This window comes from Schistocerca cancellata, chromosome 3 (genome assembly GCF_023864275.1).
Source record: "Schistocerca cancellata isolate TAMUIC-IGC-003103 chromosome 3, iqSchCanc2.1, whole genome shotgun sequence".
NCBI lineage: Eukaryota > Metazoa > Arthropoda > Insecta > Orthoptera > Acrididae > Schistocerca > Schistocerca cancellata.
Genome location: NC_064628.1, coordinates 12,033,016 through 12,058,835, shown reverse-complemented (window position 1 = coordinate 12,058,835; position 25,820 = coordinate 12,033,016). Strand labels below are relative to the sequence as shown.

The following is a 25,820-nucleotide window of genomic DNA, read 5'->3' as shown; positions in this document are numbered from 1 at the left end:
AGGAGAGAAGCAGAGAGATACCATTGTGCCCCTCTATGTATCTGCAGAATCCGATGTGCAACCCTAGAGCATCTTTTCCCACCCCTACCCTGTTACTATCCTTCTTCCTCCTAACCTTAGGCCTCTTCTTCTGTATCCCCATTTTCTGTCCTAGCCAATACTGCTGCTCATCACATAGTCAGGTTTTAGTGCCGGGAGAAGACAGAGGTCATGTAAATGTCTGAGTTATGGGTGTGGGAATGTGCATGTATGTTGTGTCTAAGTCTGATGGAGGACTGCTAATATCAAGCAGTCTCCATTCAATGTGCCTGTTTGCCAATCAGTACTTCCTCTGTGTAGTGAGTAGCAGTCTATCTTCTTTCATATTCTTGTAGTCCATATTGCATACTCATTGTTTGTTTTTATTTGGAAATGTGTAATACAGGTGCTCTGTCCCCTTGTGATTTATATCTTTGTCAAAAGAATGATATTTTTGCTACTGTAGAGGTGCAGCTTGGGCGAATAAAGTGTCCTGTTTCTATTACAAAGTAGATATTAACGTATTTTTTGATAATTGGTGTGGCTTAACAAAATGGTTGGAACAGTTATCTCTGATGTTGTTACTATTAACTGTTACGTAACATCTTGGGTTGTCGGGTGTTCTCCCGGATATCAGCGTCGTACTTGCACACTGATGTCCGGCAGAACACCCGACAACCCGAGATGTCATTAGATCGCCGGGAAAGCCTGAAGAGTTACAACTGTTATGTAGTCTTATAAATTGTTTATACATTACTAATTATACTTATTACTATCACTTCTTTCCTCTTTGTGTGTGTTAGTATTTGTCTTTGGTGTCAGCTTTGGTCTTTCTCTGTTTTGCATGTTGCTGCTCTCCTCAGGGGCAGTAGATCCCGTGTTTCCAGTTTAACCAGGTCACAAGTTGCCTCACTAAAAAGCTTCGCTACTTTCAACTTCTCAACTATGAATTCCACTAACACGTTGGGAAGGTAAGAATGACATCATCAGCACCACTGCGTCACCTTTCATGGGCTGTGGCTACAGGCACACTAATAATCAAAACCTTACTTATTCCTGCACAAAAGTATTCCTCTGTTTAATTGTATATGAATTGGCAACTTTCATTTCACATACTTTTCTGAAGATACTAAAACATGCACATGCAAGGTAGTCAATAATATCGTTTGTAAAGTATCTTTTTGTCTAACAAATCATTCTGTATCTAAGTGTTTTGTTGCAAAAGCACTGGAATTATGAGAGAGTACTGTTAATTTACACGGTTTTATGTAAAATTATTTAGTGTATTTGTTTCACATGTGTATGAGGCCTTAATGTGGTGGCATTGCTCCTCTGATACTAACTTGAGGTTTCTGTGGCTTTTATTGTAAGAAAGAGACAGCTGGTGAAGTAGTTATTTCTACAGAAGATGTGTAAATGCTTTTTTTCTGTAATAACAGTTTAACATTTTATTTATTGTTAATATGTGGTAAAGGTTTAAACAAAAATTATGAAGTTTGTACACTTTTTAATGTTTGGTTTTGTGTAAAAAAAGTTTGAATGAATTGGAGTAGTGTCCTCATAATTCATTTTAGTGATGCAGCATGTTATTGGTAGGTTGAATATATGATATCATTCAAAGTAGACTATACCATGTTTCTGTCTTTGCTATATTCAAGAAAATGGAGAAAAAAAAGATTGTGCCATAACAGTATGTAGTCTTACATTATTTACATTTTATTTTAAGAAGTAATCATCCTTGCAACAAGAACTGTAATTAAGGTGAATATTCACATTTCAAAAATACAAACTATAGATTGAATTTTCAATTTCTGAAAGAAATATGTTGGTATCATTTGATGTGGTATTTTTAAAAGTAACAAAAATTGCCTATAACTTGATTTCATTACTTATAAGTGGCTTCTTCTTTTTTCTCCTCCTCTTCCTCTACTTCTTCTTTGAGAAAAAGAACAGTATTCAAGCAGTCAAACTGAAATGCCATGATACATTTACATTAAAAATTTCATATAGCTAACTGCATATATTACTGGATAGCTGCTATTCACTAACAGAAATATAACCCTCAGTTACTGATAAAGTGGAGTTCAACAAACTGAAGAAGTTTAAAATATGCATTTGTTACTAATTTATTTTTCTCTAGAAATGTAGTAACATTGTATGTTGTGTTAATCAATAACTGTCCCATTAAACAAAATTTTTTCAGGAAAAATTTGGTAACTAACTATCCAAACACTATGTGCGCACATTTTCTGTAGCTCTCACAGTGACTGTGATTGGGAGGCAGGAAGTCTTTTCTCCATATTGGAAATTAATTGGCTTCTGGCAAGAGATTGAGGCTATAATTTGTCTGCAAAAAGTTCTGATATGTTGAACTGAATAAGTGATATAGAACTCTTTCACTTCTGTTGAATGTATTAATGCAAAGTACCCACTCTTTTCCACTTGTTTTAATGCAATGTGTAAAATAACCAATTATGATATCTAAGAATATGATGGTTGAAAAAATATAAGTGATTGCACAGAAAATCTATGAAGTTTAGTAATGTTGGATGATTGATCACTGAGGCCAAAGGGCTACACAAAATGTGTATACACAGCATTTTTATTAAAGTCTTTACCAGTTATGTAGCAGGAAAAGGCAGCAAATTTTGTTGTTGTTGTTGTTGTTATTGTTACTGTTATTTTTGAGGAATAATGTTTGTTAACATAGCTTTGGTCATCAGTAGGATAAAATTTATACCGACTGTGTTTACTTTGTCAGTGTGTTAGTTTAAGCATTTTATTACTTTTCATAGTTTTAAATAGGTGGCTTGCCTTACTCAGTTTAATATTTGTCTTAAGTGGATGAATATAATGGCATTCAACAGATTTCATAACAGTGCATACAAAAAGAAAAAAAGGTGTACCAAACAATCCTGATAGTTAATGTTGTAGACCAAATGAATTTTAACTCTTCATAAAACTCTTCACATAGTAGAATTCATCAGTGATGAATAGAATATTAAAAAAACATGCTTTGGTCAAATCAGAGGAGGACATTGCCATTAGAAAGGAGCAAGCACACTATCATAATAACAAAAAAAATACTGCTTCAGGAAAAGAGTTGTTTATTGGAAAATGAAAGAAAGCGGTACATATTCTTGGCATTTTGCAGTCATCACATCTGGCCTTATCTCTATTGATTTGTCTGCTTTATGGAATTGTATGTAGCCTGTTCTGTGTTTTCTGTCAGTTTCTTGCACCACAGATAGAAGGATTTAAATTATTAACTCACATAATATGTGTATTTTATAAAGAGTGTAAGAAGCATAAAGAAAATGTGGGACAGAATGGAGATTTACAAAGAATGATATAAACAATCATAGAAAAAGACTGATATGAGGAAAAAGTATTTTTTTCAATGGTGTATGGTATGAGATACTGAACAAAAATACATCGAGAGAATTATTTGGAAGTAAAGTGGTTGAGGAAATAGTGTTTGCAAAATTCAAAATAGTGATAAACTATTATCATCAGAGTAATTCCTTACGCAGTGGTAAGTAAATTATAAGTGCTTCAATGATAGAAAAAACAATAATCACACTGACATCTTGACGATCGTGACAGTAACATTAGTGGTTACCACACCCGATGACAACCAAAACTATGCTAAAAGTCAGCTGTCATTCAAGTAAAGAACAAAACTATTACATTATTATCATGTTTTTTTGTAATATGTAGGCAACACAATCAGTTATGGAAGCTTCGTATAAGAAATATAAGAGATACTCGTTAAGAAAGTCTTGACCGTTAACGAAAATTAGAAGCAATAATAATTCTTTTAAATATCAAATTGATGCCAATGATGGAAATTGGAGGGAGATTGGTAAGATACAGAACAAGAAAATTTAAGGAAAATATTGTTGATCCTTTACATGTTGATCCTTTACATATGAAATGTAAAAGCAGAAGGATTTACAAGAGGAAAGCTTGATGTCGGAGAACTAATTACAACTTTCAGGTATTGTGGATTACTCAAAAATAAATAAATAAATAACTGAAAGAAGAAAAGGAAAATAAAAGAAAACTGAAAGAAAATGGATGGCCAGAGTTTGATTGCACTGGAGATCACACTTAATGCTACTAATGTTATTAGGGACTTGATTCATTTGTGTGCTTAACAAATAAGACAAGTTCTGCCTTATAAAAGGTACTAGGAAGTGATGCTATGAACCATTTACCATTCTTTGTTGATGCAGAACCAAACCACTAGGAAAAAAAGTATATGAATATGGACAGTAACCAGTATTTCCATATCAAATGCTCTATCATGGACATAATAGATCTTAGCAACTGTGCTGTTGTAGTGTGACTATTAGGGAGAATATGGTAGAATTTCTTGTAATTGTACGTGGCGTACACTTAACTAATTTCTCTTCATAAACAACATTCTTGGGCCACCATAGTGTTGCCAGCTATTAACAAACTCGCATTTTCTCATTTAAAGATTGTTTTGTAAATAAGTGTTACCCTTGGGCACAGTATGGATAGGCTGGTACTATAATTCAGCTTGTAACTCTGTTCACACTTAGATTTCCTAATGCCTATTGCCCCTGTTACTACCAGCAGGGTTTTTTGCAGTATTCATTACAGGTTTCTTTGTATTCTGGCTAAGGGTTGTAGCTGTAAGATACAGGGCATCCCTAAGCCCTGCTGTCATTTCATAAAAATCATAACTTGGAGACTATTAGAGATAGTGCATAATATTTTGTTGTAAAATGTTTAGCAGCTGTCAGAAATGAGTGCTCCATTTGTCAGTCACAGAACGTCAAGGTGATATTCAAATTCTACCTATGCATGGGTCAGCATTACAGCCTCAGTGGCTCTGATTGCTTCATTGACTCCTGCACGAGGGGTAACAGTGTCATTGACAGATATTGTGTACACATGAGCATTGATGTAACCCCCATAAAAAGAAGTGCAGTGGCATGACATCGGGAGTGCATGGGGCCATGTAATGGGACCATCACAACCTGTCCACCTCTAAGGAAATGTACCATTCAGTCCCATAGGTTCAAACTCTGATATGAGAGTGCACTATCATGCTGAAAGATAATGGATGGCTGGGCCCCTTTATGGTTTTCTTTGAGAAGAAAAGTGGGCCTGTCGAACCTGTCATGCTTTAGGTCACACCAAACATTAAGCCTCAGGCTGTCACGGATGGTTTCATGTGTGCTATGTGAGTTTTTGGGTCACATATCCTAATTTTGTGGTGATTCACAGTGAAATGTGGAATGTCACATTATCTGAAAACGGGCACTTTTTCAGGTAATCATTTTCAGCATCTATTGAGAGCAACATGCAAGATACAGATGCATACTGCAGAGAATGATCATGTGGGTGCAGTGCTTGGACCATTTGTACTTTGTACGTAAAAAGGCATAACTGCTTATGTAACATTATGGATAGTTGGTCTTGCTTTCTACAAATCACATGATGTGTGATGAATTAGCTATTGTGAAAGCTGTGTAGAAATGCACCTTGTAGTCTATCAACATGTGTGTGAGACACAGGAGGATGTCCACTCTGACAAAGGTCTTTGACAGTGACTGTCTTTTAAATTTTTGAACCACCTCTTTATGCTTGTGTGTACTGGTGCTGCCATCCCACAGTGGCATCAATAACTTTGCTGTACCAATGCCACATATTTGGATGCTGCACCTTCTCCTGTTCAGTGGCCATGTTGAGCAAATCAGTCACTTCTGCAACAAAGAACAAAGGAAATAGGCTTTGAGAGCTGCCAAATGTTTCAAAACAAACCACAGTTTAGGAGTTTTTGAAATGATAGTGTGACTTAACCACATATTCGAATTAGTTCTGCTGCATGGTGTGTGTGTGTGTGTGTGTGTGTGTGTGTGTGTGTTTTACTATTATGTATGTTATACTATTTTACTTTTGTGCCTTTGTTTCCTTCAATGGGGAACCATATTTCATGTTGTTTGTTGGTAGGGCTTCTTCCCCAGGAGATAAGACTGTGAAATATTAAAAAGGCAAAACACAAACTTCCTTTAGAGTCCCGTATTGTCTCAATTTTGACAGAATGGGTTTGTGGTTGAATAGTTAAAGATTTCATCTTTCTTTAAATTTTTATAATCTTTAAATTCATATTACATTTCTGCAACAGAAGTTGCCAATTTTGATGGTCATTATTTGATATTCTGAGATTCACAAATTATATTTCACAATCGACTGCTGCTATTAAAAGAGAATGGTTAAGTATTCATGAATGTGGAGCTTTTAATTCGAGTGGCATTGACTTAAATATGAAAACAATTATTGTCACTAATGTTGTAGTAGACATCAATTTTGGTCTTCATTTTGCCCTCAAAGTTCAGCTACCTCGTGCATTTGTAACTGTTTCTTTACTACAAATTCTAAATGTATGTTTCACTACTTGTCAGATAGAAAATACTGTGAAATTTCTCACAGTTTTTCAGTGATTCTGTCTCTCTCTTAGCTAGTCAGTCTTTTTTTTCCCTGCGTGATATGCTAGTATGTCAGCCTCATTGAATTTGAAGTTGTTTGGAATGATGATGTGTTGTATCAAGCAGAGGAATTTGTAAGCAGTTTGTTTCATACTTTTTTTCAGACCGAGTGTCAGTATGCCAAATTTAACATAGCCTATTTTAATACCTTATTCTATGCCAGAGGGATAGGAAACATTGTATGGTGTGCCTTCAAAACTATGACTGACATTTTGCAGACTGATTTGTGTAAAATAATCCAATTCTGTGGCCTTTGTAACTTTTAACAGAAACAAGCTGACATTTAGTTAGGTCTCTCTCTATTTTTATATTCAGTGAATGTAAGAACATACATATATATTTGTGTGTGTGTGTGTGTGTGTGTGTGTGTGTGATCTGTGGATTTCAAGTTTGTAATTCTGAGTGAAGTGTAATTTGTTTGATTCATAATTCACTACCAGTGTCTTTCTTACGCCACATGATTTTGAACGGTGCTTCTGTAAAACATTTTTAATTGATTTGTTGTGCCAAATATTGTTTTGATACAATTTCTTTCATGAAGCAGTTTCATTCTGAACTAAAAATTAACTGAGTGTTTTGAATTTATGATATGATAATTGTCAGTGTGTTGGGGTTGAGGGACGGGTTTTGATGTATGTTGACAGCTTGTAGTTCTAGTTTTTCACATGATAGCTACAGTTATATTTTGCTCTTCGTATTACTAGTTAAACTGGTCTGCAGCACTTTTGTGAAATAGTACTGCATTGTCTTCGTCACCATCATCATCATCATCATCATCATCATCATCATCATCATTATAATTATCCTTGCTACTGCTACTACTTCTACTACTACTACTACTACTACTACTACTACTACTAATAGTAGTAGTAGTATTCAGTTACTCTTCATGGAGATAATATGTATTTTGCACTATTTTTTTACACAGATTATTAATTTACAGACAGCCCTAGTATCACAGAAAGAGGTACTCAGTGGAAGTTTATGTTTATTCTGTTACGTTACCTTTTGTAGAAGATTAGTAACATCTATGTTACTTTTCTTTTTCTTTGGCCATTTATATGTATACTGTTACAAGAGGTTTGCATGGAAAAGCAAAATACTGCCTCTATCTGCACCTCTTCTATAAGTTCATTTTCCACTTGTCTTTGATCTGCATTTGTTGATTTTAAAATTTTGTGTAAGACTTCAAGTTGTTCTGTATACCGCAGTTCTAGTGGCATCTTTGTGTGTCTCCTGGGTTATTCTAGTCTGCTGAAATCCATTCATTTATATTCGATGCTTTGGTGTGAATTAACAGCTGTATATACGCTAGTAACAATCATATCAAATGTAAACTCATTTCTTTTTGTGGCTGAAAGTAACATGGAAACTTTTTTTGTTAATTTGTGCTTGAGACAAGTTAATGAGAAGAAATTTCGTACTCAATTTTGTTAATTCTGCGGGTGCACTATATAAGTTACATTATGTAAAATACTTTTAATACAGAAGAGATTGTTGAAGTACTGAGCTGCTTCATGATCACATACTTTGACCACAAGTAATGTAAGTGAATAAAAATCGTATGAGATATTGAGACTGTCTTTTGACCAAAACGTAATTTTGGTTATGGACTTTCACAGACATACCTGCCAGTATCCATATCTCTGCAGACTTCTACCCACAAAGCAATTATTGAAGTGTATGCCTATGTCTGTATCTATAGATTCCCACATCCATGCAGACCTCTAACTGTTGTAAATTACATGAACATTTCTCTCTATTTTAATTGGTTGCTTGTATCCTACATTACTTTCATCGATTACATGAACATGACAAGAATTTTTGTATGAGCCAGTAATGTTAAGTACTGTCTGCCTGTCACTCATGCCTGTGACATATAAGACTTTCTGAGTTAATGTTGTAGATATGAAAATTATATTAATGAATTTGTGACATGAATTTCTTTAAAGTGAATCTGATTCTGTAAGTTTTTCTGTACTTGCTACAGCAATCTTCCCTGCTATTCAAAAATGTCCAGGCCAATAGCAATGTTGTAACTGTTTCATTTCATTATTGCTTTATGATTTCTTACTAAAAAGATACTGTGACAGGGTGACTTAAGTGCTACAGCTACAAACCAATAAGTGTCAATCTGTATTTGTTTCGCTTCTTTTGGTGAGGGGAGGGAAAAGGGGGGGGGGGGGGGGGGAGTGCATCTAATGCTAAAAGCAATTTTTTAATTCTTCATGCTGAGAGCCTATTTGTATCAAAACTAATGAGTAATGTATAACATAATGAAATGAAGATGTAAGAAACTTAGCTTCTTTGATATGTAGTTTATTTGGGCATATAGTAGGAATCATTTTACAACTTCTCTTTTTGTTTGGAAAAAAAATCCTACCGCTTTCCTTTCCTAATAAGAACATTTCTCCACCTCCAGTCTTTAATTGACTGTTTCCTTAAGTGCATATTCTTGAATATCTTAAACTGTCTCTCTGCAGATGTTATAATTTTGTGTTACAGTGCATATCGGATTCACTATTTTTCTAGCTGAAAATTTTTTTTCATTTCTCTACATTTCAGATAGCAAAACTTAAGAATCTGTAAACATTTCCTGTTTCATATTGTCATATGAGTATCATTCATCACAAGTTTTTCTCACCTTAAAGTGAAAGTAAACCATAGATTCAAAATGCTAATGTACCTACTCAAAATTAGGAACATGTAATGTAAAAAATAATGCTGATTAGCTATTCATCAAAATTCAAAATTCGATGGCCTAAAACGCAAGTGACAGAAACTTATAAACACTGGATCATGGTTTTTGAACTATTAATTCCTTTATTGGAATAAAAAGGCCAGATAGGATAACAGAAAGACTTAAGGAGAAAGAGGTCAATATTGAACAGAGTAGTCAGTTTTAAGGTGTTACTGAACTACATGAAGTGGAACACAAATATCAGGACTGTGCCATGGCATTTTCCATGTCTCTTATGTATCGTTCTGACCTAATTATGTAAGTGACTTTAGCTCTCTCCAATCTTGACATATTTTTTATCTTAACATTGTCATCTCTTCTGTTTTGTCTTTTGTCCTTAATTAAGAAACCGTGAGAAAACTTAGGGTATGACAAATTTTCCTTTACCAATCCCATTAGCCTTGCTACACTTAATAGTGCTGATTAACTGGTAGCAAAAGTTCTTGTTCTATTTGTATCTAGTGGTTTGAAATGAAGCTTACTTTATCTTCCACAAATGTTAATGAGAAACTCATCTGAATTCACAACAGAATGTGAAATAATCATTACTTAGATATTTTATGAAGTGTCACGGATATACTGAAATGTGGACAAATAGAGTTATACTGCATTATGGTCAGTTCACACACAACCGTGATGTGACAGTGCTGAGACCAATCTGTGCTTCTTTCTGCACAGTTAACAATATTCCATTACCATGCCATGGTAACAGTGTTGTTGCCGTCACCTTTATGTGATGGTTGGCTTTCTTGTGAACAATATTTTTCTTTCATGACAATGCTACTTATGAAATGTTTGAGATTTCATTTTGTAGTATGTTGTTTCATTTATCATCAGAAATGTGAATGATGAAAGTCTTATTGAACCAGTGTGTAGTATCCCAGATTGTACAGTTTGTCCGATTCAAAATACATGGGCGTGGGCTTTAAGAATTCTATCTGAAGCAAACTTGAAGTGGAAATAGAGACAAACAATATGAATCACGTTTGTTTGTGTTACTACTTATTACTTTATTAAAAGTGACATTTTATCAAGCAAGGTTATTAACATTTTTAAAGGTTATCCGTCTGTTTAACCCATTATATTTTAAACTTAAATTTCCTCATAGCGAGGTATTACCTTACCAGTGTAGAGACTTAGCATCAGAATTGCAGTATTCAATGAATATTTCTCTTGCAGTACTCAATGAATATTTCTCTTACACAAAAATCAAGTGTAATAGTTTCCTCCTTGAAAACCTAATTTTATATCTATGAACCCAATCCTAAAATTCATTTTTTGGCTAATGTAATTGTATGTATTTGTATTGTGTTTCTTAATAAAATTTTGGAGTAAGTAATTTGCTGAATTTGCCAAAATTATGTGATCTGTATGTTCTGAAAAAGCTGAACCTACCTATTGTAAGGTCTAAATTTTTGTTGTAATATCAAAAGTATTTTTTGATGTCCTCCTGGCATGACAAAAATGTAGCTAAAGTGATCCTTATCATCATCTAAATTATCCCTTGGATAAAGTTGCACCATGCATCTTTTAAGAGGGAAAATCACCTCAGTTGCAATAATGTATGGAACATGAGCACCTATGTCTTGCAGAATAATTTTTTCTGGAACATTCAGGTGCAAAATGAAGAACATTGCTTAATTTTGCATTGGAAAAAAGTCCCCCACCACACCCTGTGTCTTAATATGAGGTAAGCACTGATGGAATCGGAGAAGGTTGCGTTACTGTCACATCACAGCTGTGTGTGAACCAACTTTTGATATCCGCATTGTGTACTGAACTTTGAGCAACATTCCTGTATTTTTTCAAAATATATTCTTCTTCAAATGTTTTAATGGAGTTACAAAATTTCTTGTGTTTTTGTGAGACACCCAGTAACAGTGTAGGAGGTGTCGTTTTACTTGAGAAAACAGAAAATATAAATGTGGATTTTAATGGTATAACATGCTTTGGACAAGTGTTTCTGAGCCTCTTGTCAACAATTAAAAACATCAGCACTTTCTCGTCAATATTTCTGTGCAGTCTTGTATACTTATTTTTTAATGTTTTCTTCAGAAACTTAACCCATTATAGACGTCAGTACAATGTATTTTTCAGCTATTGTTTCAAAGTACTGTAATAATTATTAAGATACATCCATTATAGAGATATTTGATGCCCAGAAAAGAGAAAATATTATTAAGCACATGAAACCTTTCTTTAGAGTGATAATGGTAGTGGTAAAGTGTTTGGAAGCAGTAGCCATTAGAAGCTTTTGCGTAAACAGAGGACTTTAAAACTACCTATAAAGGGGAATAATTTTAAATTAACGTGACTATATTTCTGATTCAAGAATTAAAATAACAGATTTAAAAATATAAGGAGGAGAAGAAATTGGAAGTATATAAGTAGAACAATGAAGAAGTGTGAAAAGAGTTACAAAATTTCAATGAATGCCTCCACTAAATAAACAAATTTGCATTAATGAACAAGGAGAAAATACTGAACAAATTACATGTTTCAGTGGTCTCAAAACTTTGCTTCTCTTTTCCCCGCCCACCCAAAAAAAAGGGGGGGGGGGGGGGTCAGTGCTACTGCTGTTTTCCGCAGCTGAGGCTTAGGAAAAGGGTGAGCTATGTTTCATGATGTTATGAGAAAGGGAAATAATAGCCACATGTAAGGCAAAGAACTAGTCGAAATATATGTAAGGGACAAGCTATATCCTCCAAAGCTCTCATGTGCCATTTTGTAACATTCCCTTGTTCATAGTTTCAAGAACCTTTGTTATTTTGGAATTTTGTGTCTTCCTTACTGCTCAGCTGTGTATTTACAAAATTTCTGTAACCATTTCTTATGTTCCTTCGGCAATCCTATTGGTTCTGTGGTATTCTTTAGAATTTTCTTTTTACCTAGTCCAGTATGTTTAATTTCCTTCCAGAAGTGGATTGCTAAGTTGAACAACTTAACAACACATTTTGAGAGATTCTCAATTGAAATTTTGAGACACATTAATTCATTTATTCAGTCACAAGATTAACTATAATGTTGTTATGAGCAAATATATTTCCTGTCATTTTTTTAAACATTGCATATGAAATTTTTGGAAAGTAAGATTATTATAACAGACATCAGGAGTCTGAATGATGTAAGCTAGGTGGTTTCATGAAAAACTATTCTGTCAAAGATGCCAAATTTTATCTATATAAAATCTGTAATATTTTAAAAATATAGAATTGTGAGTTTCCAGTTTTATTCTACTTGCAAGGTCTGCTTTAGTTTATTAATTTCCAGATTGTTGTGTACCTGACTAACAGAGTGTGAGTAGTTTTACTAATGAATGTTGTGAGGATCTGGTGTTGGCATTTGATTTCTTGCTCTTTCCATATTTTAATATGCTGGAAACAAAACTTATTTAGAATGAGCTATTATTTCAGCTATTATACTAACTCACCTGAATGAAGAAATTTTCATTAGAAAATGACATATTTTATTTAGACTGGAAGTGTTTTAAAATGAAAAATGTGTGTGGTATGGTGTATAACTGGATGCATGCAAGTTCAAATTAGCAATTGAACACAGAAAAACATGTACTGTGAGAATATTGGAATTATGTATTTTATTGAAATTTGGTGCTCAGAGGACAAATTTTGTACCTTTTATATACACTGAGAACTAAATAAACATATCCTTATATGAAACAAACCCTCTTTCTTTTTTTCATTTCAGAACCTGCCTTTACAAGGTTTAAAGGCAAATAGCAATTCCAGTAAAAAAAAAAAAAAAAAATAAGATACAGAGCATAACCATATCAGTAGCATTTTGCTTAATGAACTGTTACTCTTTTTAATGTATCTTCAAAAGTTGGTGAAATGGTCATTTGAGTAGTGCAGTACATCTTTTTAACAAGTTATATACAAAAAATAGCATCTTTAATAAGTAAATTGCTACTAACAAGGGGATGGATGATGTCAACAATTTTTTATTTTTAATTTCTTTTTTGTAAGAGTACAGCCAGGTTTAGCTGACTGCAACTGTGAGATTGGTTTTGATCACAACAGTGCTTTACTGTGCATTATCCTGTTGAAGGTGGTGTGCTCTTCCCTTACTCAGATCTTGAAACTGACTTATCCAGAAATGTACAGTGGGACATACCTTTTAACTATGGCTTCAAACCCATCTATCGCATCAGTAAATCCGGAACATTGTCAGTCAAGCAAGACACTAGTTTTTCAAATAATGCACACACTTTTAATGTGCTTGTGCGTGTGTGAGAGGGGGGGGGGGGGCGCGCATGCGCAAATGGGTGGGGGGGGGTCTTGTTTAAAATATTGCCTAGTTAATCATTTTCATTTTTGTATAAATTTTTGAGGGAGTGTGGCAGAGAATTACCCGCACAGTGGGTGCATGACAAAACTAATGTGTGCCATTCCTTTCAGTTACCAAAGATCCATGATGTTACCCTTTTTTGATTTATAATAATGCTTTGATTCCAACTTTTGACTGTAAGGTCATAGATGAACTTTCACATGTAGAGAAAAGAGTATGAATGGTTGGAAAAGGGCACACTCACAAGAACATAGCTGAACAGCAAACAAGCCACAGGCTCACATATTTTATGAAATTTTAAGGAAACTGTCACTCATTTAAAAGAATAAATTGTGCAAATAACTGCCTTAGCCCTATCCTCATTATTCTCAGTTAATGGTGATATGAAAAAAACTCAAAGTTGAACTATAGTAGAACACCGACTGTAAGGGTAGAGGAAGACAGAAATTGGCACATTAAAACAGTCATTGATTGAAAATAATTTTCAAACAAATATGCCAAGTGTGATGACAAATGAGATTATGCTAATATTGTTAAACCGACATAGTTTGTATGGCAGTGTTTATGAAAAGTTAGTGGTATACTAATGCAGCAGCTTTGACTTAGGAATATGATTATATCTGGTTGGGGCATATGTACCAGCTACATAAGTGTATAAATAATTACACCAAAATATTAATTGCACAATCATTCATGTGCCATCAATATGTGCATTTCCTCGTGGTCACACCACCATTGGATGCTGCTGTACACTGAAATAACAAAATCAGCACAGAATAGTTAATTGAAAATTGAAAAAGAGAAAAATAAATGTTAACCTAAATAAACATAGAAACTTAAATCAACTTGAAAGGTGTCCATCTAGTGGACACAGATCCTTTCTTCTGAGTCTTGCATCACACTGAGCCAGTTAACAGCTGTGTTCCATGCATGCTGGACTTGTTGACATTATACTTTTTTCAAGGATATATTTCCATTAACTTTTCTCTTATTTAGTTAAAATTTCTATTTGACTACTTTGTGCCGATCATTGTTGTTTCAGTATGCCACCAATTCCGTTGTTGGTGAATGTAATGAAACACAGTGAAGTATTTATTTTTATTTAATAAGTATTGGGAATAATGATTACTGATCCATACTGAGATATAATGTCTCGTGTCCTTGAAGGTATTTTGGTTACATAGTTCAATAATGGGTGCACCCTCCAGAAAATAGAAAAAAGAGCCTTTGTACCCACAGTAGAGTCATGAAATTCTGTCATTATTAGTTCCGTCTTTGGTTGTTGTAGATTTAGAGAAAGCTTTAGACAATCTGAACTGGAGTTTTGAAGATAGCAGGGATAAAATAAGAGATGAAGGGTATGAGAGAGAAGTGGTGGTCAAGAAGAAAGTGAGAGAAATTTGTAGCTTGTCACCTTGTTAGTCAATCTGTACATTGAACAAGCAGTGAAGTAAACCAGGGAGAAACTTGGAAATAGAATAAAAGAAAAAAATTTATGGTTCACCGATGGCTTTGTAATTCAGTCAGAGATGGGTAAGGACTTGGAAGAGCAGTTGTATGGATGGATAATATCTTGAAAAGATGACCATAAATAAAATCAAAACAATGGTAGAATGTAGCCAAAACAAGTAAGATGATGCCAAGGGAATTAGATTAGAAAAGCCACATTAAAAGTAATAGAAGAGCTTTACTATTTTGACAGCAAAATAACTGATAATAGTCAAAGTAGAGAAGACATAAAGGAGAAGACATAAAATGTAGACTGGCTGTTTCAAAAAAAGAATTTCTGAAGAAGAGAAATTTGTTAACATTTTATATAGACTTAAGTGTTAGGAAGTCTTTTCCTAAGCTATTTTTCTGGATGTAGCCTTTTACAGAAGTGTAATATGCACAATAGGCAAATCAGACAACAGGAAGATAAAATTTTTGATCTGTTGTACTACAAAAGAACGCTGAAGATTAGATGGGTAGATTGCATAACAAATGGAAGGATACTGGATCTAATTGGGGAGAAAATAATCTTGAGGCATCAAGGAATTGTCATTTTGGTAGTAGATGGAAGTGTGGGGGATTAGATATGTTAAATGCAGTTAGCAGGTTTAATTGGATGTAGGCTTGCACAGCATGGAAAGCTGCAACACTCGAGTCCTCAGACTGAAGAACACAACAACAGGTATACTATATTCAAGGAAAGAACAGTGGCAAGGCCGATATTTTATTAATATGACACAGGTGGTATTTGAAAGCTCACCAGTTAATAATGTAATGTGAAGGAAAAGGCAGTATACTGATAGGAGAAAGTGAATAGGAAATGGTCATAATGGCAATGAAACAAATGTAATGTAGAATGTATTTCCAGATTGAATCTTTTTCACTCTTCAGCCATGTGTGCACTTTCTATAAACTTTTTGAAGCTTAAAACTGTATGTGAGAATGGGACTCAAACCCAGAACCATGCCTTTTGCAGGCAATATTCTTACTGACGGAGCTATTCAGGCACAGATCATGGACTGCTTTCATACTGTTAGAAATTGACATGGAGTATGAAGAGGGTTAGTAAATTAAAAAGAAAGAAAAATCAGTGCATGAAATGTTTGAGAAATGGAAGGGGGGGGGGGGGGCGCACCTCATAGTTAAAATCAATTAAAAGTTTCAGTGCCCATTGTTGTGATTACATCATGTGGGACACATGTGCCATAAATGCACAACTGGAATTTATTCTTCATCACTTGCTTGGCTTGTGTCATGCTTAGTCTGTCTTTTACTTTCTTATCAGCTTTCCACTGTTCTTGTCTTTGATCCATTTCTTATTGGTACACTCTTCTTATAATAATCTGTATTTCCCTGTGTTCACATTCTCTCTATAACACCATCTCTCTTCTTCCCAAGTCAAATTCATTCCCCAGTTAATCAGTTAATGTTCCTCATATTGTAATTTAACAACAAAAATAATCAATTTTTGACAATATAATGTAACTAGATAGATAAAAAAATGTATTTACTAAACAGTGGCAGGAGAACACACACTTTTAAAAAAATGATTTATTTATGCAAGCTTTTGGAGCCAGTGGCTCCTTCACCTGGCAGAAGGGTTTAAGTGGAAAGAAGAAGGGCGAAGGAAAAGGGTCGGAGAGGTTTAGGAAAAGGGGTAGAGTTTGGAAAAGTTGCCCAGAACCCCAGGCCAGGAGAGACTTACTGTACGGAATGAGAAGGAAAGACTGATCGTTGGGGTGTCCCCAACAATCAGTCTTTCCTTCTCATCCCATCCGGTAAGTCCCCCCTGACCTGGGCTTCAAGATGACTCTCCTCCCGGTGACTCTAGCCCGTTTCCTAAACTTCTCCAGTCCTTTTTGTTCACATTTCTTCCTTCCCCTCAACCCTTCTGTTGGAAGAAGGAGCCACTGGCTCCAAATGCTTGCATAAGTAAAACCTTTCTTTTATGTGTGTGTTCTGATGCCACCTGGTGAGTAGATTTTTTATCTATCCAATTATATCATATTATGTCTTCATGATCTGGACTCACAGTGAAGAAGAACTCCAGAATTTCCTCTCCAACCTCAACTCCTTTGGTTCCATCAGATTCACCTGCTCCTACTCCAAATCCCATGCCACTTTCCTTGATGTTGACCTCCACCTGTCCAATGGCCAGCTTCACACGTCCGTCCACATCAAACCCACCAACAAGCAACAGTACCTCCATTACGACAGCTGCCACCCATTCCACATCAAACGGTCCCTTCCCTACAGCCTAGGTCTTCGTGGCAAACGAATCTGCTCCAGTCCGGAATCCCTGAAGCATTACACCAACAACCTGACAACAGCTTTCGCATCCCGCAACTACCCTCCCGACCTGGTACAGAAGCAAATAACCAGAGCCACTTCCTCACCCTCTCAAACCCAGAACCTCCCACAGAAGAACCACAAAAGTGCCCCACTTGTGACAGGATACTTTCCGGGACTGGATCAGATTCTGAATGTGGCTCTCCAGCAGGGATACGACTTCCTCAAATCCTGCCCTGAAATGAGATCCATCCTTCATGAAATCCTCCCCACCAAGAGTGTCTTTCCGCCGTCCACCTAACCTTCATAACCTCTTAGTTCATCCCTACGAAATCCCCAAACCACCTTCCCTACCCTCTGGCTCCTACCCTTGTAACCGCCCCCGGTGTAAAACCTGTCCCATGCACCCTCCCACCACCACCTACTCCAGTCCTGTAACCTGGAAGATGTACACAATCAAAGGCAGAGCCACATGTGAAAGCACCCACGTGATTTACCAACTGACCTGCCTACACTGTGATGCATTCTATGTGGGAATGACCAGCAATAAACTGTCCATTCGCTTGAATGGACACAGGCAGACAGTGTTTGTTGGTAATGAGGATCACCCCGTGGCTAAACATGCCTTGGTGCACGGCCAGCACATCTTGGCGCAGTGTTACACCGTCCGGGTTATCTGGATACTTCCCACCAACACCAACCTATCCGAACTCTGGAGATGGGAACTTGCTCTTCAATATATCCTCTCTTCCCGTTATCCACCAGGCCTCAATCTCCGCTAATTTAAAGTTGCCGCCACTCATACCTCACCTGTCATTCAACAACATCTTTGCCTCTGCACTTCTGCCTCGACTGACATCTCTGCCCAAACTCTTTGTCTTTAAATATGTCTGCTTGTGTCTGTATATGTGTGGATGGATATGTGTGTGTGTGCGAGTGTATACTTGTCCTTTTTTCCCCCTAAGGTAAGTCTTTCCGCTCCCGGGATGGGAATGACTCCTTACCCTCTCCCTTAAAACCCACATCCTTTCGTCTTTCCCTCTCCTTCCCTCTTTACTGATGAGGCAACAGTTTGTTGCGAAAGCTTGAATTTTGTGTGTATGTTTATGTTCGTTTGTGTGTCTGTCGACCTGCCAGCACTTTCATTTGGTAAGTCACATCATCTTTGTTTTTAGGTATATTTTTCCTACGTGGAATGTTTCCTTCTATTATTCTATTATAAGCATATTATTTAATTGGATAGATAACGAATCTACTCACCAAGTGGCAGCAGAACATGCACATAAAAGACTGTTGTGACTGGCAAACTTTTGGAGCCAGTGCCTCCTCCTTCAGGCAGAAAGGTTGAAGGGGAAGGAAGAAGGGTGAGGAAAAGGACTGCAGAGGTCTAAGAAAAGGGGTAGATTTCGGGAAAGTCGCACAGAACCGGGGGTCAGGGGAGACTTATGATACAGGATTGCTGGGAGTGCATCGGATGAGATTTGAAAACCTAAGAGCTTAAAGGTGCAAGACAGAGTAATGTGCAACACAGAGATTACTGCTTAAACATTGTGCATGAGTTAATAAGAGTGAAAAGCTAAGTGCATTGTACGTAACAGACGTGGGAGGAGGGTGGTGAAAAATAAACGGGAAAGACAATGAAAGATATATAAAAATATAATGGAGTGAAGAAAATACTAGTTACTGTGAAGAAACGCTGAGATGGAAGAAATTAATGTAAATTAAGGTCAGGTGGGTTGCGAGAACCGAGGACATTTTGTAGCGCAAGTTCCCACCTGCGGAGTTCTGAGAAGCTGGTGTCTGATGGATGAATCCAGATGGCGCGTGCGGTGAAACAGGCACCGAGGTCACAAATGTCATGTTGTAGGGCGTGCTCTGCAACAGGATATTGCAAGTTGCCAGTACACACCCTCTGCCTATGCCCATTCATCCTAATTGATAATTTGATGGTACTCATGCCGATGTAGAAGGCTGAACAGTGTTTACGTAATAGCTGGTATATGACATGTCATTTCGCAGGTGGCTCTCCCTTTGACAGTATATGTTTTGCCAGTTACAGGGCTATTATAGGTGGTGGCAGGAGGGTGCATAGGGCAAGTCTTGCAGTGGGGACGGTCACAGGGGTTGAGCCATAGGGCACGGTGATGGGTGCAGAAGGAGCATAAGGCCCGACAAGAATATTGTGGAGATTCGGAGGGCAATGGAAAGCTACTCTAGGTGTCGTGGGCAAAATTTCAGACAGAATGGATCTCATTTCAGGGCATGATTTTAGGAAGTAATGGCCCTTCGAAGTAGCTGGTTAACACATTCCAGACGAGGATAATACTTAGTCACTAACGGTGTGCTTCGAAGTTATTATGTGGAGGAATCAGCAGTACCAAGATTGGATGTGATGGCCTGGAAAATCTGCTTTTTAACTAGGCTGGTGGGGTAATTACGTGCAGTGAAGGCTGAGGCGAGAATGGTGGTGTATTGCTGTAAAGAGTGTGCATCCGAACAAATACATTTGCCTCGGATGCCGAGGCTGTATGTGAGGGAACGTTTGACATCATAGTGTAATTTGTTTATCGTTCCAGCTCTCCCATCATCTTTGTATTTTATAACTGCACTGTTCTATTCATTCTTTTACTTTATCTTATCATATTGCACTTTCCTTCGACTTGTTGCATATACTTAAACCCCTTGTTTCAGTTTTCAGTGCATTTGACTGACTGGACAATCCAATTTGTTTCGTTTCTGGCATCTTTTGCATTATTGGAGATTGTCTACATTTTGCCATATACACTCCTGGAAATGGAAAAAAGAACACATTGACACCGGTGTGTCATACCCACCATACTTGCTCCGGACACTGCGAGAGGGCTGTACAAGCAATGATCACACGCACGGCACAGTGGACACACCAGGAACCGCGGTGTTGGCCGTCGAATGGCGCTAGCTGTGCAGCATTTGTGCACCGCCGCCGTCAGTGTCAGCCAGTTTGCCGTGGCATACGGAGCTCCATCGCAGTCTTTAACACTGGTAGCATGCCGCGACAGCGTGGACGTGAACCGTATGTGCAGTTGACGGACTTTCAGCGAGGGCGTATAGTGGGCATGCGGGAGGCCGGGTGGACGTACCGCCGAATTGCTCAACACGTGGGGCGTGCGGTCTCCACAGTACATCGATGTTGTCGCCAGTGGTCGGTGGAAGGTGCACGTGCCCGTCGACCTGGGACCGGACCGCAGCGACACACGGATGCACGCCAAGACCGTAGGATCCTACGCAGTGCCGTAGGGGACCGCACCACCACTTCCCAGCAAATTAGGGACACTGTTGCTCCTGGGGTATCGGTGAGGACCATTCGCAACAGTCTCCATGAAGCTGGGCTACGGTCCCGCACACCGTTAGGCCGTCTTCCGCTCACGCCCCAACATCGTGCAGCCCGCCTCCAGTGGTGTCGCGACAGGCGTGAATGGAGGGACGAATGGAGACGTGTCGTCTTCAGCGATGAGAGTCGCTTCTGCCTTGGTGCCAATGATGGTCGTATGCGTGTTTGGCGCCGTGCAGGTGAGCGCCACAATCAGGACTGCATACGACCGAGGCACACAGGACCAACACCCGGCATCATGGTGTGGGGAGCGATCTCCTACACTGGCCGTACACCACTGGTGATCGTCGAGGAGACACTGAATAGTGCACGGTACATCCAAACTGTCATCAAACCCATCGTTCTACCATTCCGAGACCGGCAAGGGAACTTGCTGTTCCAACAGGACAATGCACGTCCGCATGTATCCCGTGCCACCCAACGTGCTCTAGAAGGTGTAAGTCAACTACCCTGGCCAGCAAGATCTCCGGATCTGTACCCCATTGAGCATGTTTGGGACTGGATGAAGCGTCGTCTCACGCGGTCTGCACGTCCAGCACAAACGCTGGTCCAACTGAGGCGCCAGGTGGAAATGGCATGGCAAGCCGTTCCACAGGACTACATCCAGCATCTCTACGATCGTCTCCCTGGGAGAATAGCAGCCTGCATTGCTGCGAAAGGTGGATATACACTGTACTAGTGCCGACATTGTGCATGCTCTGTTGCCTGTGTCTATGTGCCTGTGGTTCTGTCAGTGTGATCATGTGATGTATCTGACCCCAGGAATGTGTCAATAAAGTTTCCCCTTCCTGGGACAATGAATTCACGGTGTTCTTATTTCAATTTCCAGGAGTGCATTTTCAACATGGAGGGAAAAAAGAAATCTGTTAAGAGAGCAATTTTTTTTTAATATATAGAATCATTTTTGATCTGGTGTGACTGCATGACAAACTGTTTGTAATTTACAAATGAGCGATGGTGTTCTGAAAGAACTGAAACTTTGAAACCTCTCCCTCTCCCTCTCCCTCTCCCTCTCCCTACACACACACACACACACACACACACACACTCTCTCTCTCTCTCTCTCTCTCTCTCTTGGCTGTTGAAGAGTTCGGCTTCAACAGCCAGAGACTGTGTGTGTGTGTGTGTGTGTGTGTGTGTGTGTGTGTGTGTGTGTGTGTGTGTTTGTTTTCAATGAAGGCTGTGTTGGCCAAAGCACACTTTCTGACAGCCTTTTTGTTGTGCCTATCTGCAAGTCCACATCTCTTCTGTATCTGTATGGTGAATAGCAACTAACCTTTTCATAAAATTGTTACATTTCATCATTCATTTTCCATTGTTTGATAAAATTCTTGAATTCTTTTATCTCCAATCAGTATCTTTTCATTAGTTACTCGATCTACTTATCTAATCCTCAGCAGTCCTCTGTAACCCGACATTTCAAAATCTTATATTCTCTCTGTTTCCGAACTGTTTATTGTCCACATTTCCTTCCATGGATGCTTCTTTGCAGACAAATACATTCAGAAGAGGCTTCTTAACATTTAAATTTATACTTGATGGTACATATTTAATTGATTTATTCTAACTAAAGTATTATTTTTGCCATGAGTGAGAAGTGCCTGACTTGCCGTAGAATTGTTAGTTCCGGGATTTGATGTGATGGATGCAGTAGTTTTTTTCACTGGGGGGACTGCAGTGGCGTGGGTGTCGGGGAAGTGGATCAGGCTCTTCAGTAGTTATGTAGGATTTGCAGCAGAGATAGGAAGATCGTGGAACAGGAGGGGAAAATTGCTGCTCTTCAGGCTGAGCTAGATCTGGCTAGGGAAAATCTGGACAGGTTAAGGAGGGAGAAGGGCAAAGAGAGGTGGGAAGTGGCAACAGGTAGCAGAAGGAACAGGCCTAGAACTAAGTCTGACATTTTTGTGGTGAATGTCAAAAATAAGTTTGACCTGTTGCTTCAGTTAGAAACTGATGAGCCTCAAGCATAGGTAGGTGTAGACAGGACACAACAAACTTTCAACAGGAAATTGAAAAAGAATGTAGGAAAGCCATTGAAAAGGAAGGAAGTTTTGTTGTTAGGCAGTTCTCATGCCAGAGGTGTAGGCCAACTTCTGCAGGAGGAATTAGGACCAGAATACCAGGTCACAAATTTTTTCAAACCAAGTGCTAGTCTGGATCAGGTGACAGAGGATTTAGGTTCACTCTGTAAAGGATTTACCAGGGAAGACACCATTGTTATGGTGGGAGGGCCAGGGAACAGCATTGACAGAGATCCTGGGTACAGTATAGAGTGTGACCTGGTAAAGATTGCATCGGCACCGAGACACACCAATGTTGAATTTGTATCTGTCCTGAGACGCCATGACCGGCCTCATTTGAACTCTTCTGTTGGGAGAGTTAATTTGGAATTGGAACGGCTGCTTGGGTCGGGTGCGGGGGCTCATGTTGGTGTGGTTCCTGTTGATTCTCTCAGTAGGTGGGACTATACCAAGCACGGCCTACATCTCAACAGGAAAGGGAAGGGTAAACTGGCTGGGGTAATAGCAGGAAAGTTAAGGGGGGGAGGCACTGCCATGAATGGTAAAATACCAGTGGTTATGGGTGTTGAAGCAGCACCTTTTTTAGGATAGGTAAGACAGAAAGATGTCAAGTTGTACGAGAGGTCAGGATTGAAACAAATCTTCAGTTTAGGAAAGAAATTAAACAGCACAATTCTAGCACATTGGATCACCAATCACAGCTGTCAATTATAAATTTTCACCAGTCACCAGAAATTTTATCTCCACCAAGTTGTATCTCAGTCCTAGGTAATTGCATTGATGAATTAAAGTCACCCAACCCAGTTGACATAATCTGCCTCTCTGAACACCATGTGACCACTGGTATAGCAACTAGGCCTAAGCACAATGAGAAACTCAGACAGGAGAGTACTGCAAATGTTAGAATAAGGAAAGGTTCTCATAAAAGTATAATTAAAAATAATGTAAGTATATTTCATCAAAATATTGGGAGTTTAAAGAATAAAATAGATGAGCTTCTGGTTTGTTTAGAAGATTTAGAAGCTGAGGATGAAATAGATATACTATGCCTGTCTGAGCATCACATTGTTACTGATATGGATAAGGTAAATGTAAGTGGATATAAGCTCTCTGCACATGTAATGATAGAAAATATGGAGAAAGGAGGAGTTGCCATATATGTCAAAAGTTATCCTTGTGCAAAAAGTATAGAAACAAAAAAGTTCTGTGTAGAGAAACATATAGAAGCATGTGTCTGTGAGCTTAAATTAAATAAAGGCACATTTATAATTATAACTGTATATAGGTCCCCATCAGGAAATTTTCATCTATTTCTGAAAAATTTGGACTCCTTGTTGTGCTATCTGTCAGACAGGGGGAAGCAAATTATTATTTGTGGGGACTTCAATGTAGATTCTCTGAAAGGGGGTAATAGGAAAAATGGCCTTGAAGTATTACTCGGTTCTTTCAATTTGGCACCCGTTATTGATTTTCCTACTCGGGTGGTAAAGGATAGCAGCTCACTGATAGATAACTTCTTTATAGACCAAGATAAGTTTAACCAGATAAATGCTCAGCCTGTTGAGAATGGTCTTTCTGATCATGGTGCACAGCTAGTTACAATATATGACATAGCTCCATTCAGCAATACTAAACAGTCCTCCAAAGTAGTACGTTCAGTCAACGATTTAACAATTGCAAATTTCAGGGAAAGCCTACAGCAGTTAGACTGGGATGAGGTGTACCGTGAACCTGATGCCAATTTAAAATATAATTTATTTCATGACATTTTTGTAAATGCATTTGAAAACTGCTTCCCCAAGAAAATAGTTAAATATACTTGTAAGAAACCTTGTAACAAACCATGGCTTACTAAGGGTATAAAAATATCTTGTAACCGGAAAAGGGAAATGTATCTGACAGCAAGAAAGAGTAGTGACCCAGAAACTATCAAACATTATAAAAACTATTGTGTTATATTAAGAAAAGTTATTAAAAAATCCAGAAGTATGTGTATCATGTCTGAAATCAGCAACTCTGATAATAAAATTAAACAATTTGGAATATTATTAAAAGAGAAACAGGTCAACCAAGAGCACAGGAAGACAGTATTACCATCAAATTGAATGAAAACTTTACGAACAAAAAGTCAGAAGTTGAAAATATTTTTAATAATCATTTTCTAAATGTTGTGGATATAGTAGGATCCAGGTGTTCTTTAGAAGATGCTAGGCTGTTAATGGAAGAGGCCATACCTATGCAATTTGATACAATTGAAATCTCACCCACTTCTCCCTCTGAAATTAGGAAAATAATAAACTTGCTTAAAAGCAAAAACTCACATGGAATTGATGGCATTTCCAGCAAAATACTAAAAACTTGTTCTCAACAGATAAGTAAGATTCTCAGTCACCTGTGTAATAGCTCTCTGGAACAGGGCACTTTCCCTGATAGACTGAAATATGCTATTGTTATACCTTTGCATAAAAAGTGGGATAGATCGGATGTCAACAATTACCGTCCAATCTCCCTTCTAACAGCTTTATCCAAAATTTTTGAGAAAGTAATATATTCAAGAGTAGCTTCGCATATCTGTAACAATGAAGTACTAACAAAATGTCAGTTTGGTTTCCAGAAAGGTTTTTCAACAGAAAATGCCATATATGCTTTCACCAATCAAATTTCGAATGATCTGAATAACCGAACACCACCCATTGGGATTTTTTGTGATCTCTCAAAGGCTTTTGATTGTGTAAATCATGAAATTCTGCTAGACAAGCTCAAGTATTGTGGCATGAGTGGGACAGTGCACAAATGGTTTAATTCGTACCTAACTGGAAGAGTGCAGAAAGTTGAAATAAGTAGTTCTCATAATATGCAAAGATCAGCATATTCCTCAAACTGGGTAACTATCAAGAATGGGGTTCCACAAGGGTCAGTCTTGGGTCCTTTGTTGTTCTTAATATATATTAATGACTTGCCATTCTATATTCATGAAGAGGCAAAGTTAGTTCTCTTTGCTGATGATACAAGTATAGTAATCACACCTGACAAATAAGAATTAACTGATGAAATTGTTAATA

General features: G+C 37.7%; 1 protein-coding gene across 1 annotated transcript in view; it reads left to right on the top strand.

Moving 5' to 3' along the window:
* Window positions 1-25,820, top strand: part of LOC126176786 (dedicator of cytokinesis protein 1) — a 475,112-nt gene that overhangs the window by 360,081 nt on the left and 89,211 nt on the right. Inside the window, exon 31 of the mRNA XM_049923958.1 lies at window positions 882-989. Coding sequence (XP_049779915.1) covers window positions 882-989 — 108 coding nt within the window. The remainder of the gene's footprint in view (window positions 1-881; window positions 990-25,820) is intronic.